The following is an 18,354-nucleotide window of genomic DNA, read 5'->3' on the forward strand; positions in this document are numbered from 1 at the left end:
AATGGTAGTCAATCCGCCAAAAAAAACATGGTTACACTTTTACAAAAAACAAACAAAAAAACATGGTTAATTTTCGTAACTATATTCAATTAGTCACTGCTGATAGTTAGTTTTATTGGATAATGTTTGCCACAGAGGGTCAAAACCACGACCTATGTTCTGTTCCATTCAGAAACGCGCCTTTTTCTAGTTTATAGTTTATTGATATTATTTGAATGAGTAGGTCGTTTATTGTTGTTTTACAAGAACTATACCGAATATAGAAGTGTTTATGCGGATTTACACTGAATGAGGGCAGGGTTTTGATTTCGTCACGACAGCGGGCGTACGTTATAAGCACTTAACAAGCACTAGGAGTGTAATTTGAACACATTATTTGTTTTCCTTCAGACAGACTCCTTCTCTTCGTCTGCAGAAATCCGTGAATATGGCGACTGTTTGGGGGATTATACTCGTACTTGTGTTTGCGCATTTTGTAGGTGAGTAGCCTACCTTTTAAATATAACGTTAAGCTATAAGGTTACATTAACTAGATCGCGTCATTATAATCAACAACTTTGAGCACTCAACGTGGCACGCTGTGTCATCACTCGACGTATAACGTTTATTGACACAGTGATCCGCTATTCCAGACACTTTATTATATATATTTTCCACTTGTTATGTGTGTGAGATTATGGCTATTCAGTTTAATGGCTGAATGTATTTAAACAACTTTATTTGTCTAGTGTGATGGACACCTGTCAGATCAGTAAGCTGGCTCATCTGATTAAAAAAACAACAATATAATGTATAAACAGTTTTATCAATATTCAAGGCTATTGGAGGCATACACATAAAGTTAAACATAAGGTCATATAAGCTGCAGCTATAAGTTAAGTAACTGGAGGTATTTTATTTCCTTGTGCATAACGTTACCTTAAGAATTTGTTTTCCCATAACGATTAAAATAGATTTGCTGCCATCTAGAGTCATGCATTGCATAATATCTTCCAGTTGCAGGTCATTAGTTCTTTACAACATTTACACTCAAATCACTTTACTCAGACTATCAGTATTTACTTCATATTGATGATTAAGTTGCAGTGTTATTTTCAGTATGGTTGCCAAAATGCATAACTAATAAAAGCTGCATTACCTAATCATATGAAAAGCATTTTTTCATGTCTATCATTTTTGTGCTTTTCAGTGTCCATTTCACGGGTTCAAACTAAATGTGGTGAACCAACCAAATATCTGGACAAGCAGCTAGACTCCAAATATCTTAATAAAGTAGTGTTCAATGACCAGGAAAAAGTGGCTTATAGATGTGTTCGGGGTTATTCACAATCATATGGAAGTCGAATATCACTCTGTAGGAAAGGACACTGGACAACCTTGAACATGAAATGCCAAAGTAAGATGAATCCGTTTATCTATGTCTCTGAAATATCTCTTATTTATTCTTTGCACTCCACCTTTTCATATTTTCTCATTTATTCTCACAGAGAGAAAGTGCAATGCGCTGGGTGACATAGAGAATGGCGAATACAGTCGAGATGGACAATCGTTCGGTGATAAAGCCATTGCTATGTGCAATCCAGGGTACTGAAAGCTTATTTTGATTCTTAAAGGTGCTCTAAGCGATGTTGGGTGACGTCACTTCTTGTTGACGTTCGAAGTATTGTTAAACAAAACGGAGGCTAGCTCGACCCTCCCTCCTCCTCATCCCGTCCCCTCCCCCTCGCTTCCGTGCTTCCTGAAACAGTCATGAACGCGCATTTCTTAAATGTGTGTGTCAGCTAAATTCCAGAGAATATAATTCTAACGTTAGTCGTTGTCGTTGTCTAGGACATCTCTCCTCTAGCTAACTTCCCTCTTCCTGCTTCTCTCTCCTCCACTCCCCCCTTCATGTGCACGCACACTAACCCCCCAAAACCCCACCCCCAAATCATTATTGTCGGTTATTGGCTGGAACACTGTTTGTTATGTTTCGTGGTCCAGGCTGGGCCAGTTTGTTTTTCTTGCCGTTTGTGGAGCCTGAGCTGTCTACAGAGACTGCGTTTCTTTACAGTGTGTTCAGGGGACAGGCAGCTAGCAGATAGTGAGGAGATGTTTGCTATATGTGACAAAAAAAATTTCGGCCTAAAAAACGCGTGAAATCGCTTAGAGCAACTTTAATGTCTGAAGTCCATAAGAAAACATGGTTATATGAGAATAAATAGAGCAGGTAGAACAAGTGAAGAGGGTTGAATAAGTATTGATGTGGTTAAAGGGTTAGTTCACCCAAAAATTTAAATTCTGTCAGTAATTACTCACCCTCATGTTGTTCCAACCGCGTAAGACCTTCGTTCATTACCTCCCTTTATTAAATGGTTTATTATCAAACCAGGCTAATAATGTTTCCCTTTCATGATGTTTTATGTCTTTTTTTCTGTTATTAATATACTTATTTTCTCATGCAGATATGTTTTGAGAGGAGAAAATGTCCGTATGTGTCTGGAAAATGGTTGGAACGGGACAGACCCCATCTGTGAAGGTGATTTTAACCCTTTGTCATGTTAAAATCACCCCAACCACCCCAATACACACACTCATAAAATGCAATTATGTCTTCTAAAAACCATAAGCATGATGCAGTAGCGTTTCACCAGACCTTTACAGTGCATTAGGCGTAAGAGGATTGTATGGCAGTAAATCCGCTTTGATCTATTGAGTTTGACTCAAATCAGAGGTGGGTTTTCCAAGAATTGGGCTCTTTTATTATGCAGTTTATTATCGTCCTCTAGTGGTGTTTACTGGTAATTCATCATCAGAAGCTTTTGGGGAAACACGTCAAGTTTTTGTCTTTTTTTCCGTTCAAAGAACTATGACACTGGCACAAAGCAAAGGCAATGTTCACACTCCAGCTGAACTAAATTCTCACTTCACCTATTAATATGGAAAAAATGATAGCAAAATTATTTAACAAAATTAACATGGTTATACCCCCCTCTCACACACACACACACACACACACACACAGACAGTAGCCTGTATTACTCACATATCCTGTGATAGCACAAAGAAATGCGCAGCCATTTGCATTTGTACTTTGCTAAATGAATGTTTACTAAGAGCTGTAAGCCGTTTAATCGATTATAGGCTACTCAAGGAGCTCTACCGGTGATTGATCGCGTTTGTGTGGGAGACTCCTTGTCTATGGGTATGGAAGAGAATTTATGTCAGGCAAAAATGCAATCATTAGATAGGAACAATGATCCAGATGCAGTTACATGAAATTAGTTTTATGTGTGCCATTCCACATCCGTTTTAAGGCAGCCTATTACACGCAGGCTATACACGATCACAGTTTGCATGTTAATTGATTTTCTCTAGATTTGAAGCAGGAATTAATTCATTATTTTTTGCCACCCCTATAAAATCACTGGGTCTTATTTGGCTACTCCTGGAAAAAAAGTTCTGGCTACGCCCCTGCCTGGTTTAGTGTCAAAGATCATCTGTCCAGCGCCTGATGTGGCAAACCGAAGGATTTATCCCGGAGAGAGGACACAGTACACACCCCTAGACACCGTAACCATCACCTGCAGTGAGGGATTTGATCTGATTGGCTCATCAGCGGTCACATGTGGACCAGATGGCCAATGGCTGAACTTGCCTGAGTGTCACCCTAAAGGTAATTAAGTCTGTTTTCACACTTGGGCTGCATCCAAAATCGCATACTTCGATACTATATAGAAGGCAAAGACAGTATGTGACAAAATAATTCACAGTACTCATTGTGATTGTGAAATGCGCATGGACACTTTACTATCCCATGAGGCCACGGGAGAGCATTTGTGAATGGCTTTAAAGTGACGCACATGTAGAGTAGGATGTAATGACAACATGGTGGATGTATGGTATGTTCAGATTAAATTCATAATATATAGAACATACTTTTTTAGCGTGAAGTTATTAATTATTCAAAATAAGTACCTACTCAAGAGAGTATGCGATTTCAGATGCGGCGCTGGTTTGAATACGTGATCTGTTTGTTTCATTTCAAGTGATACGAAGAATGCATTCTGCTCACTAAAGGTAGTTTCTTGCTCTAAACTCAATATAACATCAGAAAGATGTTGGACTCCAACATTGGGCAGATGTTCAATTTTGGTGAAATCAGGTTAATGTCAAAACCCAACATTGGCTTGATGTCAGCCTCCTACATTGGATAAATATTGAATTTTGGTTGGAAAAGATCATCTTATAGTCTTGGTGATTTTTTTGTGTGCCAAAAACAATATGTTTACATTTTTTCATGACCATTTTCAACCCTTTCTCTGACCTTTAGAATGGTCTGTTTTTTTGACGCTGCTCCTTTAAGAAACTCCCGTTCACATGTGAAATGAAAATGTTTTTGCAACTTTGCTTTAATAAATGCTCTTTTATTCCTGTTATCTTTAAACATTAAGGAACATTTGATTTGACCTGTTTAAATGTGTTGTATGAATAATATTCACTTCACTTCTGTCTTTCTCCTTGTTTTTCCTTCATCTCAAAAGTTTTATTATCAAGAGTTGTTGATCTCAAAACATGTCCCACTCCTGAAATGGGAAAAAGTGGTTCAGTGGAAAAGCCTAAGTCTGTTTACGTGCCGGGAGACTCCGTGTCCGTCACCTGCAATGAGGGATTCAACGGATCTGGAGTTTTCATGTGTAACACCAGCGCCAAATGGTTCCCACATGAGCCGAAGTGTCAAAGTAAGCACAAATGATGTTTGGGGATTTTTTTTTAATTGCATTTAATACTGTGAATAAAGTAATTTTATCCTGATAACATTAGCTCTTTCAAAATTGCATCCTGATAAAGAAGAACATGTATCTAAACAAGCTGGTAAACAAATATACGTTTTAAATGTAGCCATTGGATAAAAATGTGTCTGCTAAATGCATAAATATGAATGCAAATTGTTCTTCACTACAAATAAAAGCAGTAAGAGTATTTTTACCCTTGTTTATTATCAGTGATCCGCTGTTCAGCACTTACTGTGGCAAACGGAAGGATACATGGATCTAGTGTTCTGTACAAATCCACAGTGGACGTCAGCTGCAGTGAGGGCTTTGATCTGATTGGCCCACCACAGGTCACATGTGGGCCAGACGGCCAATGGCAGGGCTTGCCTGAGTGTCGCCCTAAAATGATTTCAGCTACTGGTTGGTGCATTAATGTGTTGAAACCATAAAAAAGTTTCAAACAGTAGTATTGCTTTGTAGTCACATGACCTCAAAACCCTGACAAGGTGATCAGGACCCTGACTTATATCACACTGAAGGGGTTAATTACGGCCGGATGTTCATTATCTTGCTTATTACACGTCTACTTTCCACACGAGTTAATAATAAGACATAATATTCATTTAAATTTAAATATTTTATTAGCTCATTAAATGCGAAGAAAAACAGTTTCTAGCAGCTTTGAACCTTAGAAGACAAACAAGTTCAAACAAGAAGGACGTTTAAGGGATAACTTATCATTATGCAGTGTTGCAATCTTGGAATAACTGACCTTGGAATGTCACGACTGACTGATATTATATTCTTTGATGAATAGAAGGTTAAAAAACAGCATTTCTTTAAAATGGAACATTTTTGTAACATTATAAATGTCTTTACTGTCACGTTTGATAAATGAATGCTTCCTTGCTAAAAGATCTGAAGGATCATGTGACAGTAATCGCTACTGGATATTCAGCTTTGCATCACAGGAAAAAATTACATTTCAAATTATATTAAAACAGAAAACAATTATTTTAACTTGAAATAATATTGTCACAATATTACTGGTTTTACTGTATTTTTTTTTTTTAGACATAAGAAATACAATAGACCAATACGAAAAAAAAAAAAAAAAATATATATATATATATATATATAGCCTATATACGAAGACTTCAGATGCAAAAGCCTCTAAGTGCCATCTGAAATGTTCTTCTAGAATGATAGATCTAGATCAAGCTTGTATGTTTATGTTCAGTTATTTCACTTAAATGGCAATGAAAATGACCCATTAATTGTCATTAAAGTGAAATTACTGAACTTAACCATACGAGCTTGATAAAAATTATCATTCTAGAAGAACATTTCAGATGGCACAGAGGATTTTGCATCTGAAGTCTTCATATATATAAAATGGTCTATTGTATTTCTTATATTTAAAAAAAATGTGGGGGGAAATTAGTGTTCACTTCATTCACCCTTGAAATGGAAGTTGAGTGTGTTGCATTATGGGATACTTACTGTTTCTCATGCAGTGTGCTTGTAAGGAATTCAGTCTGCACTATATACTGCAATAATAGTTTAAGTTGTATGTGTCACGGGTGGTTACAGTAGCGCACGAGGAAACACAAAACTATAATCTTTTAATAACACAATTGAGAACTGCAGACAAATACAACCGACACATTAACGAGACAGGACAAGGAACAGAGGACAACTCAGGGCTTAACAGGGACTAACCAGTTCATTAATATAACAACAGATGAACGGAATACATCATCAGACACACTGGGAAACTGGGGATACATCTACACTAATCCGGATAGATTTAAAAACTGAGTTTTCGTTTCAAAACACTCTCCGTCCACACTAGCGTTTTCCAAAAGTTTCTCGGAAAACACTGAATTCACCTCACAGCGCATGAGTAAACCCTTATAAAAGCTCATACAGAACAATACATAATTAAGTTATCACGCAATTCATCATTTTATTTAGCAAAATATCTCCGCATTCGCTGATGCGTTCGGTCGCACTCAGTCACCGTTATATGTTTGGTCTAAAACGCGACTGCGTTCATGTTTTGCCGCAGGACAGCAGATGTAAGTACATTTTCTGTCATCTTTGCAGGACTGTGATATGAAGAGTGTGCAAAGCAACATATTTTAGCAACCGTGTGAAAGTGAATAGCACATAACAGGCACAATACCGGTATAAACATGAATATCTATGGGTTCAATATGGGTCACATGACTAAACTTTACATCATCGTTTTTAAACCGTATTAGACAAGGCCTGGGTCAAATGACAGGCACAGGGAAAACATAACTGAAACACAGTACTCATGTTACATGTTAGTTTTCCATTCCAAATTCAGGTTATGTTTACTAGTGTTTCCTTCTTTTTAAAGACCAGCTTTCTTTTAGTATTGTCTCTGTTGTTGAGATCAGTGATTAATATGGACAAGATTCAGTGCTTAAAACTCATTTCCCACAGGTAAATGTGGCCCAGCTCCGTCACACCCCAAGGCGGAGCTCAGAGACGAGTCCTCCGCGCTGAGAGAGTACCCGTCTGGCGTTCTCATCCGTTACCGATGCGGTTTAGGATACCGGCGGGTCAGAGGGAGCGACAGTATACGCTGTCAAGCTGGCCAGTGGACACCGCTGCGGATCCAATGTGAACGTGTGTTTTAAAGTGAACATTTTAACATTTGCTCCCACTTATTATTTTGAAGGATCTAAGGATTCTTAGCTGTGTGTGTGTGTGCGTGTATGTGTGTGTGTGTACTTGTACAACTATCTTTGTGAGGACCAGTTTGAGTTTTAGACCATTGGAGTGAGGACAAAGAGAGTAAAGTGAGGACATTTTGGCCGGTCCTCACTTTCTGAGAGCCGTTTAAAGGCCTGTTTGAGGGTCAAGACTTGGTTTTAGGGATAAGGTTATAATTAGGTTAAGGGTATAGGTTTAGGGTCAGGGTTCGGGTTAGGCACTTAGTTGGGATGGGTAAGGTTAGGGTAAGCGGCTTGAGATTGCATTGTGTTAATGAATGTCCTCACAAAGATAGATGTACAAGAATGTGTGTGTGTGTGTGTGTGTGTGTGTGTGTGTGTGTGTGTGTGTGTGTGTGTGTGTGTGTGTGAGCTTCAGGAGAGCAACCATACATTTCTTGCTAGAGTAACCATACACCTGCTTTCTGCCTTCATATCCAGAGACATTTAATAGGAGGTAGTTAATGAAAGTTTTGGATACCAGACTGATATTACCTTCTTGACTTTCCTGATGTGATAAAATAATAAAAAAATATGTTTGTATCAAAAGGGAAAAGATGCGGATCTGCTGGAGAGATTCCTAATGGCCGATTTGAGTACACAGGAGTGTCATTCGGAGATTCAGCTAAAGCCATCTGTCAAGAAGGGTGATTATAATGCTTCCTTTTGAGTTTTGTTAAATTTACATAAGACACTATGCCTGGACTAAATCAAGGGCTCTGCTCCAAAAGCTATAAAAGCAAAAATACGCAGCATTTTAAGGTACGTAAAGAGGTAGGTGTCTATTGCACATTTGCATACGACAATCCCATTATGCACTGCAATGACTTAAAAGAATTGTTGATTATACTTACAATTTTATTCAGTACCAAAAAGCAAAACAAATCTATGCACAGTATGTTCATGCTTTTGCAAGCATTGCTAAAGCCAAATTCAATCAGGGCCTTTCACGTTTCGTCTTTTGCACGCTTATTATAATGTCACAGCAAGATGAAAAGTTCTTTTCAGAACTCCGCAATGTGACAAGAACCAACCAATCAGCTTCACCCTTTCCGCAAGAATGTTTTTTCCCTCTTCTCCATAAATAAATCTAGTCATTTTTGGTGCTGGTAATCCATTTGACCTTTGCTGAAACGTGTAGAACATTCCAGATCATTTAGATAGAAGACAGCGGCCTACACTCTGAAAAATAAAGCTTCTTTTTTGGCATTGATAATTCCATTAAGAACCTTTAACATCCATGGGATTGTTCCGTTCCACTAAAGGCTATTGATGATGGGAAAAGGTTCTTTAGATTATTAAAATGCTCTTCACACGAAGAGAAATCGTCTTTGGGGAACCAAAAATGGTTCTTGTATTATATCATTGAACAATTTCGGGCTCCCCAAAGACCCTTTCAGTGATCGGTTCGTAAAAGAACCGTTATTTGATCAATCTAAAGAACCTTTTGTGGAATGGAAATATTCTATGGGTGTTTGAGGTTCTTCATGGAACCATCTATGCCAAAACAGAAAGATGCTTTATAATAGTGAAGGCAGCTCACTAGTGTTTGGAGCAGAGACACATTGTGGAAGATTAGACATTCATCCATCTTTGTTTCTTTTTTATTTATTTTTTTCTCTGTTCGCTCTCTTTAGGTATGAGCTGATTGGCCCACAGATGCTGACCTGCCGGGATAAAGGCTGGGATGGAAGGATCCCTGTGTGCGAGCGTATGATGCTTTATGAGATTTTGGATTATTCTATAGCTTGATTTCATATCTGAATCTCGACTCAATGCTTTAAATAACACAATGGACTACTTGCACAACTACTTCCGCGTTCTAGTTAGTCCATATCGGGAGTTTGCGGTTAGAGCGTTCAGCGAGAATGCAGACTATCACTATGTTTTATGGCTGCTAATTGATTAAAACAATGAATAATGATCTCTGTGTTAATTATCTTGAGCCTGCTGAAATGTTCCTATAAATATATTTTCTTTCCAACTGTGCATTCTGAATAATACATAGCGTCACCTTCCTAAAATAATTGCCTAAGTCATTTTTTTCAGGTTTCTCAGAAAACACAAAAAACGGTTGAGTAGATTTTCGTTCTTCTTGATGCAGCTGCCATCTTGAAAAGCTTGTAAAATTGCCTAAGTCTCATTGTCTTTTGACTTAGGCAAAATAAAACGGTCACAAAGTCACACTCTTGACATAGGCCATTATACCACAGGGGTAGAATTGCATGATCTGTTCAACTGAGGATGTGGGCGATTTTACCAGAGGTGGCCAGCATCATGAGGAAATGACTTCTGCAAAAAAATCATTTTTGTAAAAAAATGACTTAAGCAATTATTGTCGGAAGGTGACGATAGCTAAATATATTTATCCACTAAGCTGGATCAGTCCTATATGCTCGTCTTCTCATTAAAGCAGCACTCAGTAGCTTCGGGATTTCTTCGCTGTATTCTCGCTTTTTGCTCGCAGGTTTCTCTGTAGAGCTCCCCCCACAGCTTCGGAATAGATATTTGACAACACTGTTGTAAAAACTCTTTGGTGATTCTCAGACACCAGAGGCTAGTAGATCAACGACATCAAAGCAGATGGGACATTCTTTAAAACGTCTTCTTCCTTCGGGTTCGGACAGCGTGAGGGAGCGCAATAATGACAGTATTTGAGCAGATTTCTTTTGGCCGTAAAGCAATTGTTTACATCGCGAGACCTGATATCACGCGATACTTCCTGACGCGGCGGCCGGCGGCCCGCCGTCTCAAAGTTGCAAGTGCGAATTTTCCGCTCACGGGCACCAGGGGGGTGCGAAACGACCACCATTCAACCCGAAATAAGTAATATAACCATTCCAATGACTCCGAAGCTGTTCAGTTAAGGTAAAAAAGTTACTTAGTTCACCTTTAACAGTTATTTTCTCTTTCTGCCATTTCATACCTTTTGGGTTTATATTTTAAATGAAATTGCCTATTAAAAGGATTGCTTGTGCACGCTGGTGTTTATTCCAGTCTTTTAAAATAGTTGAATGAATGAGTGCTCGCGAGGTAACGATGTTAAATAGGCTAGGCTATTTAATCAATAACACACACAGCGAAGAGGAGAACGACAGTCAACTACTTTGAATATTAGAGCATTTTGGGTATAAACATGTAAATAGTGAAAAGTTTGACATTGAAAAATGAGAATGATTCAAATATTTAATCCAAATAAATAAATGTTGGTGGTTCGTACTGATGTTATTGCTCTGTTCTCACACACTTCAGCGTCCCGGTCACTAGTTTAGACGAACACTGACGTGCACTCACCTAAAGGATTATTAGGAACACCATACTAATACTGTGTTTGACCCCCTTTCGCCTTCAGAACTGCCTTAATTCTACGTGGCATTGATTCAACAAGGTGCTGAAAGCATTCTTTAGAAATGTTTTTCAAGAAACCAATTTGAAATGATTTGAGCTTTGTGACATGGTGCATTATCCTGGTGGAAGTAGCCATCAGAGGATGGGTACATGGTGGTCATAGAGGGATGAACATGGTCAGAAACAATGCTCAGGTAGGCCGTGGCATTTAAACGATGCCCAATTGGCACTAAGGGGCCTAAAGTGTGCCAAGAAAACATCCCCCACACCATTACACCACCACCACCAGACTGCACAGTGGTAACAAGGCATGATGGATCCATGTTCTCATTCTGTTTACGCCAAATTCTGACTCTACCATCTGAATGTCTCAACAGAAATCGAGACTCATCAGACCAGGCAACATTTTTCCAGTCTTCAATTGTCCAATTTTGGTGAGCTCGTGCAAATTGTAGCCTCTTTTTCCTATTTGTAGTGGAGATGAGTGGTACCCGGTGGGGTCTTCTGCTGTTGTAGCCCATCCGCCTCAAGGTTGTGCGTGTTGTGGCTTCACAAATGCTTTGCTGCATACCTCGGTTATAACGAGTGGTTATTTCAGTCAAAGTTGCTCTTCTATCAGCTTGAATCAGTCGGCCCATTCTCCTCTGACCTCTAGCATCAACAAGGCATTTTCACCCACAGGACTGCCGCATACTGGATGTTTTTCCCTTTTCACACCATTCTTTGTAAACCCTAGAAATGGTTGTGCGTGAAAATCCCAGTAACTGAGCAGATTGTGAAATACTCAGACCGGCCCGTCTGGCACCAACAACCATGCCACGCTCAAAATTGCTTAAATCACCTTTCTTTCCCATTCTGACATTCAGTTTGGAGTTCAGGAGATTGTCTTGACCAGGACCACACCCCTAAATGCATTGAAGCAACTGCCATGTGATTGGTTGATTAGATAATTGCATTAATGAGAAATTGAACAGGTGTTCCTTAATAATCCTTTAGGTGAGTGTATGTTTAACATCCGCTTCTTTCTCAGATTGGCTTGGGTTGGATTCAAAACTTCATGTTCTGATAAGTTTGGAAAATTCTGCACACAGTAAACATCAGAATATCCCTTCTCCTGTCAATAAAAATTGCAAATTTTTTTAATCTTATTGCGGACACTCATTTTAGGTGGCGTTTGTTCAACTCATTGACCACAGTACACTGAAAGTAAACATAACCGGAAATAAGTGAGACGTACTATTTCCAAACGTGCAAGTGCTCCATTGCAAACCAAAAGATGCCATTTACTTTACATCTAAACAGGGTCAGCAATAGAACACAAGATTACAGTCGTTATTGCACACTAAATTTATTCTTTTTATCCTTAGCCTTAAAATTCCCTTTATTAGACAACACACTTTTATTAGCGTTGAAGGATCGAAGGGTTTTAAATAACAACCTGTTTTACTATAAGCAGTGTTCTTTCTTTTTATATTTGTCATTTATGTAGTTGTCATTTGATTCATCATTTATTCATATTATTATTATTTGATTAACATAATTTATCGTTTAATAATTTTATTATTTCTTTTCATTGATGTCGTACTTATTTTACTTATTTCCTTGGTCTTGCAATGCTTGCTATTGTTGTTAAATCTCATGATTGTGTGGTTATAATGTCACAGGACGATGTTGTGACGCAATCATTTTCCATTGTTTTCCCCTTGGTATAACAACACTTGTTGGAATCGTACGAGACAGAGGAAGTCAGAGCTTTGTGGAGTGTAACATCTAAATGAAGTCTGAGCATTGAAACACACGCAACTAAGATTATTCAATCAACTTTGCTCTTTTATTATCATCACTTCGTCTCCTGCTTCTGCTCTTCTCTGGCTTTCTCAGTCAAACTCTCAGACTGATAGAAGAAACAGCCGCGGATGAATATTATTAAATGAGAGCGAATGTGATGTATTGTTTAATGAATTCATCTAATTATATCGGTCGGGTGACGCCGCTAAACATCCATGATCATCTCTCGTCTAACAGCTGCTTACACAGGAGAGTCAAGATACTAAAAACAATAATGTACACTAATGTGTTTATTCTTGCTGCAAGCTTTTTTGATTAGTTTGAATGATTATGAACTAATATTAGAGTAACCATGCAAAACCAAATTAATGTTGCATTAACTGGCACTGGCGTATGTATAATTACAATATGAAGTTACTATGACTGTTTTTTAAGAAATCTACATGTAGGATAAAGTCATGTAACAAATTTGTCGTGTCCGAATTCCTCGCTTCGTTTCGTTCACTCCTTGCTGATGTAGTGCACTCAACTGTCAATCATTATATAGGGTTTAGAGAACGAGTAAACAAGTGAGCGATTTCAGAGACAAGTCAACACGGGTCGATTCCTATGGGATATTCATAATCTAGGATTGGATTGTTTCCCATCTCTGATGACAGTGTGTTAGGGTTAGGAATTAGGGTTAGAATTAGGAATTAATATTCAGTGTTTGTGTGTTTTGCAGCGGTTCACTGTCCTCCACCCCCAGAGGTCCAGTATGCTGAGATCTCTGAGCCCATATACGACCATGTTCCCTTCGGTCACGTGGTGTCCTATCACTGCCGTTCTGGCGCTCTGATTGGTGCGAGAGAGCTTTACTGCACACAGAAGGGCACGTGGAGCGCCCCGCCTCCGGAGTGTAAAGGTAACTATTAAAACGTATGCATGAAGTTGTGTATTTTATGATATTTTAGGTTTTCAGGTTGGGTTAGATGAACCAACCAAAGTTTCTACTGTGCACAATGATTTATTTGGCCATGCATACAGGAAAAGTGCATCATTTTTAAAGTGCCCCTATTATGCTATTCTTAGATTCTTAGATTTGTTGTGGAGTCTCATAGAACAGGTTTACATGCATCAAAATGTTCAAGCACTTTCATTTTCTCATAGTATCCATTGCAGCATCAGCTCTTTTCTCCGTGTCTGAAACGGTTCGATAAAGGATTCAGTCTCTCTGAACTCCTCCTTTCTGTGAGCCTGCTCCCCTCTGATTGGTCAGATTGCCCAGCATGTTGTGATTGGTCGGAAACCAAACGCTCCTTACCATATCTGAATTTCAGCTCGTCCTCAGCACATGATACACAGTGATACGAACAGTAATGACGCCGTCGGGTTTACCGTATCTATCTCATCCTTTGGAAGTGCATCAAAGTGGATTTGCTTTCACCGAGCAGAAAACAGCGTCTTCTCGAACATGAACAACACAAACCAAACTCAGCAACAACTACATAGCCTAGAAATCTAGACGCACCCTAGCGGCAGCAAAATGTATTTTGCAGACAGTGTCGTCTAGAAACTCTCCGTTGGCTTGCGAGCTGGAAAAACCATGCGAGCTTCATGACCATTTTTAACCCTTTCTCTGACCTTTAGAATGGTCTGTTTTTTTTGACGCTGCTCCTTTAAGAAACTCCCGTTCACATGTGAAATGAAAATGTTTTTGCAACTTTGCTTTAATAAATGCTCTTTTATTTCTGTTATCTTTAAACATTAAGGAATTTGATTTGACCTGTTTAACCCTCTGGGCTTCTTCGTAAATGGGTCAAACTTAGCTTCCTCCCGGTCAAAAACGGACGAAGCCTTATAATTTAACTTTATTTTTTCCCAGGATAACCAATCAAATATATTTTTGTTCTATAATATTTTCTGATTATTATTTAGAATTTTTAGAGATTTTTATGATACTTTGCATTAATTATGTAATTTTTATGAGCTATTTTTTCCATTAGAATTAATATATATATATTTTTATTTTATTTTAATTTACATTTTTTTTCAATAAATGCAACATTTCACATCAAAATAGAGTGCAGGCCTAAAAAAAAAAAAAATTCAAGTGAGAAGAGCGCCATCTAGTGGCTTGAAAATGTATAAATATGTGTCATGTCCTATAACCGCCTATAGGCGGCCTATAGCTTTTTTATTTATTTATTTTATTTATTCCCATTCGGAAAGAAAAAAATTAATTACTAAGCAACCACTGAATGGAACGACACAAATTATATATCATTTTAAAGCTTAGGATCTCAGCTTTTTAATGCATCTAATCACATTTATTTACTCCTAACGAGTGCTGAGTAATCCCTCTAAAACCGAGTGTACCGCCAGCAGGCGCCGCCTAGCTACGAAAATATTCATTACCATATTTTTCAAAAATCTTGCCTTGATTAACACAAAGCTGATGTCATTTGAAAGCTTAGAGTCTGAACTTTACAGTGAATGTATCCACTTTGAAAAACTCTTAAGTATTGCTGAGTTATTTGCTGATAAATAGAATTTCTTTTTTTTCATAATCTATAAAATAATGTACTGCAATGTGTCAAAAACATCATACAGCTCATGAAACATTCACAGATCATTAAAAATGGCACTTCATTTTTTACAGCATATTATTACAATTAAAATGAGCCCAAAATTAACATAATCTATTGCTTTTATGTCAAGATATTCTTCATGGAGAATAGATTGCCCATGAGGGGGTGTCAAAGTGTCATGAATGCTCAGAGACAAGAAGATCGATCCAAATGCAGCTTTATTAAATAAGGGTAATCCAAATTCGTAAACCAGTAAACAGGCAGTGGTCAAGGCAGGCGGCAATAAACAGAGTCCAATAAACAGTCCAGGGTCAACACAGAAAACAAAACACGGAATAAACGCTCGGAAATGCAGACTGACAGTACAACAGGACTTCGCAGTGAGTGAATGAATGAACATGGTATAAATAGACAGACTAACAGGATGAGACAGGTGAATACAATCAGTGAATGAGGTACAGGTGAATGTGATCAGTGATTAGTGATGATGAGTCCAGGCAGTGAGTTATGGGAATTGTAGTTTGTGAGTGAATAGGAGAGTCTTATGTGGAGTGCCCTCTGGTGGCTCTCAAGGGCACTCCAGCTGGTGATCGTTACATAGCCCCCCCTTTAAGGAGCGGATTCCAGACGCTCCTAAACTGTCCAGGAGGGAGGTGGAGCGGAGGCGGACCCGGGGGCGGGATGGAGGGCCAGGCCCGTGGAGCGGCAGAGGACCTGGATACTGCAGCAGGATGGGAGGCCAGGGCGGATCAGGCTGTGCAGGTGACCAGGGTGGAGCAGGGTGTGCAGGCGACCAGGGCGGCGCAGGCTGGGCAGGCGACCAGGGCGGAGCAGGCTGGGCAGGCGACCAGGGGGGAGACAACCCTTCAGGCGGCCAGGGAGGAGACAACCCTTCAGGCGGCCAGGGAGGAGACGAACCTTCAGGCGGCCAGGGCGGAGACGACCATTCAGGCGGCCAAGGAGGAGACGAACCTTCAGGCGGCCAGGGCGGAGACGAACCTTCAGGCGGCCTGGGCGGAGACGAACCTTCAGGCGGCCTGGGCGGAGACTTTCCCTCGGGCGGCCACGGCGGTGAAGACCCCTCGGGCGGCCACGGCGGTGAAGACCCCTCGGGCGGCCACGGCGGTGAAGACCCCTCGGGCGGCCACGGCGGTGAAGACCCCTCGGGCGGCCACGGCGGTGAAGACCCCTCGGGCGGCCACGGCGGAGGAACTGGAACAGACACCAACGGCTCGGGAACTGGAACTGGCACTGGAACTGGTACCACCGGAACTGGCACTGGAACTGGCACCACTGGCTCTGGCTCTGGCTCAGGAACAGACACAGACACAGGCTCCGGCTCAGGAACTGGAACAGACACAGACACTGGCTCCGGCTCTGGATCTGGAACAGACACCGGCTCAGGGAAAGGCATGTCGGCAGCCATCTCTGCTGAGGGTAACTCTGCTGAGGACACTGGCTCGGCGGAGACCATCTTGTCCCGAGACACTGGTTCGGCGGAGACCATCTTGTCCTGAGACACTGGCTCGGCGGTGGCCATCTTGTCCGAAGACACAGGTGTGGAGTCGGCCATCTTGTCTGAAGACACAGGCGTGGAGTCGGCCATCTTGTCCGAAGACATAGGCGTGGAGTCAGCCATCTTGTCCGAAGACACAGGCGTGGAGTCGGCCATCTTGTCCAAAGACACAGGCGTGGAGTCGGCCATCTTGTCCAAAGACACAGGCGTGGAGTCGGCCATCTTGTCCGAAGACACAGGCGTGGATTCGGCCATCTTGTCCGAAGACACAGGTGTAGAAAAAGGAACAGATTCAGTCTCGGCGGGACGAGACTCTTGACGGGCGGACGTGACGTGAAGCTCAGTCTCTGGATCGGCAGAAGCGACGTGAAGCTCAGTCTCTGGATCGGCAGAAGCGACGTGAAGCTCAGTCTCTGGATCGGCAGAAGCGACGTGAAGCTCAGTCTCTGGATCGGCAGAAGCGACGTGAAGCTCAGTCTCTGGATCAGGATCAGCGCGCTCTGAGCTTGACGCGACCAGCAAGCTCGAGGGCTTTGAGCTGGGTAGGACCAGCGGCGAAGAGGACTCTGAGCTGGTTAGAACCAGCGATGAAGAGGGCTTTGAACTGGACAGGACCAGCGGTGAAGAGGGCTCTGAGCTGGACAGGACCAGCGGCGAAGAGGGCTCTGTGCTGGACGGGACCAGCGGTGAAGAGGGCTCTGTGCTGGACGGGACCAGCGGTGAAGAAGGCTCTGTGCTGGACGGGACCAGCGGTGAAGAGAGCTCTGTGCTGGACGGGACCAGCGGTGAAGGCTCTAGCTTGGCGGGCATGTCGCTTGCTGTCTCAGGCGCGGCGGACATGACGCTCTCAGTCTCAGGGGCGGCGGGCATGACGCATACTGCCTTGGCTTCGGCAGATTTGGCGTGAGTTGCGGGCTCGGCTGGACTGGCGTGAAGTGCAGGCTCGGCTGGACTGGCGTGAAGTGCAGGCTCGGCTGGACTGGCGTGAAGTGCAGACGGTGACATGGCGTGCCACGGAAGGAAGCTCTCCAGACATCTGGAGAGTGCCTCTCTCCAATCCAGACCGGAGAGATCGGGGAGCTCCCTCGGGTCAACCTCCTTAGCCCCCAGCCGGTAACACAACTTAATTGCTTCATCACCCAGAGAGCAAGAGGCAGCGAGAGGAACAAACCCCCAGGTGTACTGGAACAGATCGAGGCTATCCAGGGCCAAGGCCGCGATCTGTCCAGCGAACTCCCGGCTCATGCTGGGGAGATCAGGCGAGATCCGTACTGCTGGATTTCTGGAGCTCATAGCTGCTGGATCTGGGTGTGGCGAAGTCTTCTGTCATGAATGCTCAGAGACAAGAAGATCGATCCAAATGCAGCTTTATTAAATAAGGGTAATCCAAATTCGTAAACCAGTAAACAGGCAGTGGTCAAGGCAGGCGGCAATAAACAGAGTCCAATAAACAGTCCAGGGTCAACACAGAAAACAAAACACGGAATAAACGCTCGGAAATGCAGACTGACAGTACAACAGGACTTCGCAGTGAGTGAATGAATGAACATGGTATAAATAGACAGACTAACAGGATGAGACAGGTGAATACAATCAGTGAATGAGGTACAGGTGAATGTGATCAGTGATAA

General features: G+C 41.4%; 1 protein-coding gene across 1 annotated transcript in view; it reads left to right on the forward strand.

The window, feature by feature from the left end:
• The first annotated feature begins 290 nt into the window (after nucleotides 1-290).
• Nucleotides 291-18,354, forward strand: part of LOC311302141 (sushi, von Willebrand factor type A, EGF and pentraxin domain-containing protein 1) — a 30,703-nt gene continuing 12,639 nt past the window's right edge. Inside the window, exons 1-11 of the mRNA XM_084427784.1 lie at nucleotides 291-479; nucleotides 1,190-1,396; nucleotides 1,488-1,584; nucleotides 2,445-2,518; nucleotides 3,440-3,655; nucleotides 4,524-4,721; nucleotides 4,986-5,174; nucleotides 7,230-7,415; nucleotides 8,052-8,148; nucleotides 9,139-9,212; nucleotides 13,362-13,541. Of these exons, the coding sequence (XP_084283910.1) occupies nucleotides 428-479; nucleotides 1,190-1,396; nucleotides 1,488-1,584; nucleotides 2,445-2,518; nucleotides 3,440-3,655; nucleotides 4,524-4,721; nucleotides 4,986-5,174; nucleotides 7,230-7,415; nucleotides 8,052-8,148; nucleotides 9,139-9,212; nucleotides 13,362-13,541 (1,570 nt within the window). The 5' untranslated portion in view covers nucleotides 291-427. The remainder of the gene's footprint in view (nucleotides 480-1,189; nucleotides 1,397-1,487; nucleotides 1,585-2,444; nucleotides 2,519-3,439; nucleotides 3,656-4,523; nucleotides 4,722-4,985; nucleotides 5,175-7,229; nucleotides 7,416-8,051; nucleotides 8,149-9,138; nucleotides 9,213-13,361; nucleotides 13,542-18,354) is intronic.

Source organism: Rutilus rutilus (assembly GCF_951802725.1).
Source record: "Rutilus rutilus genome assembly, chromosome: 13".
NCBI lineage: Eukaryota > Metazoa > Chordata > Actinopteri > Cypriniformes > Leuciscidae > Rutilus > Rutilus rutilus.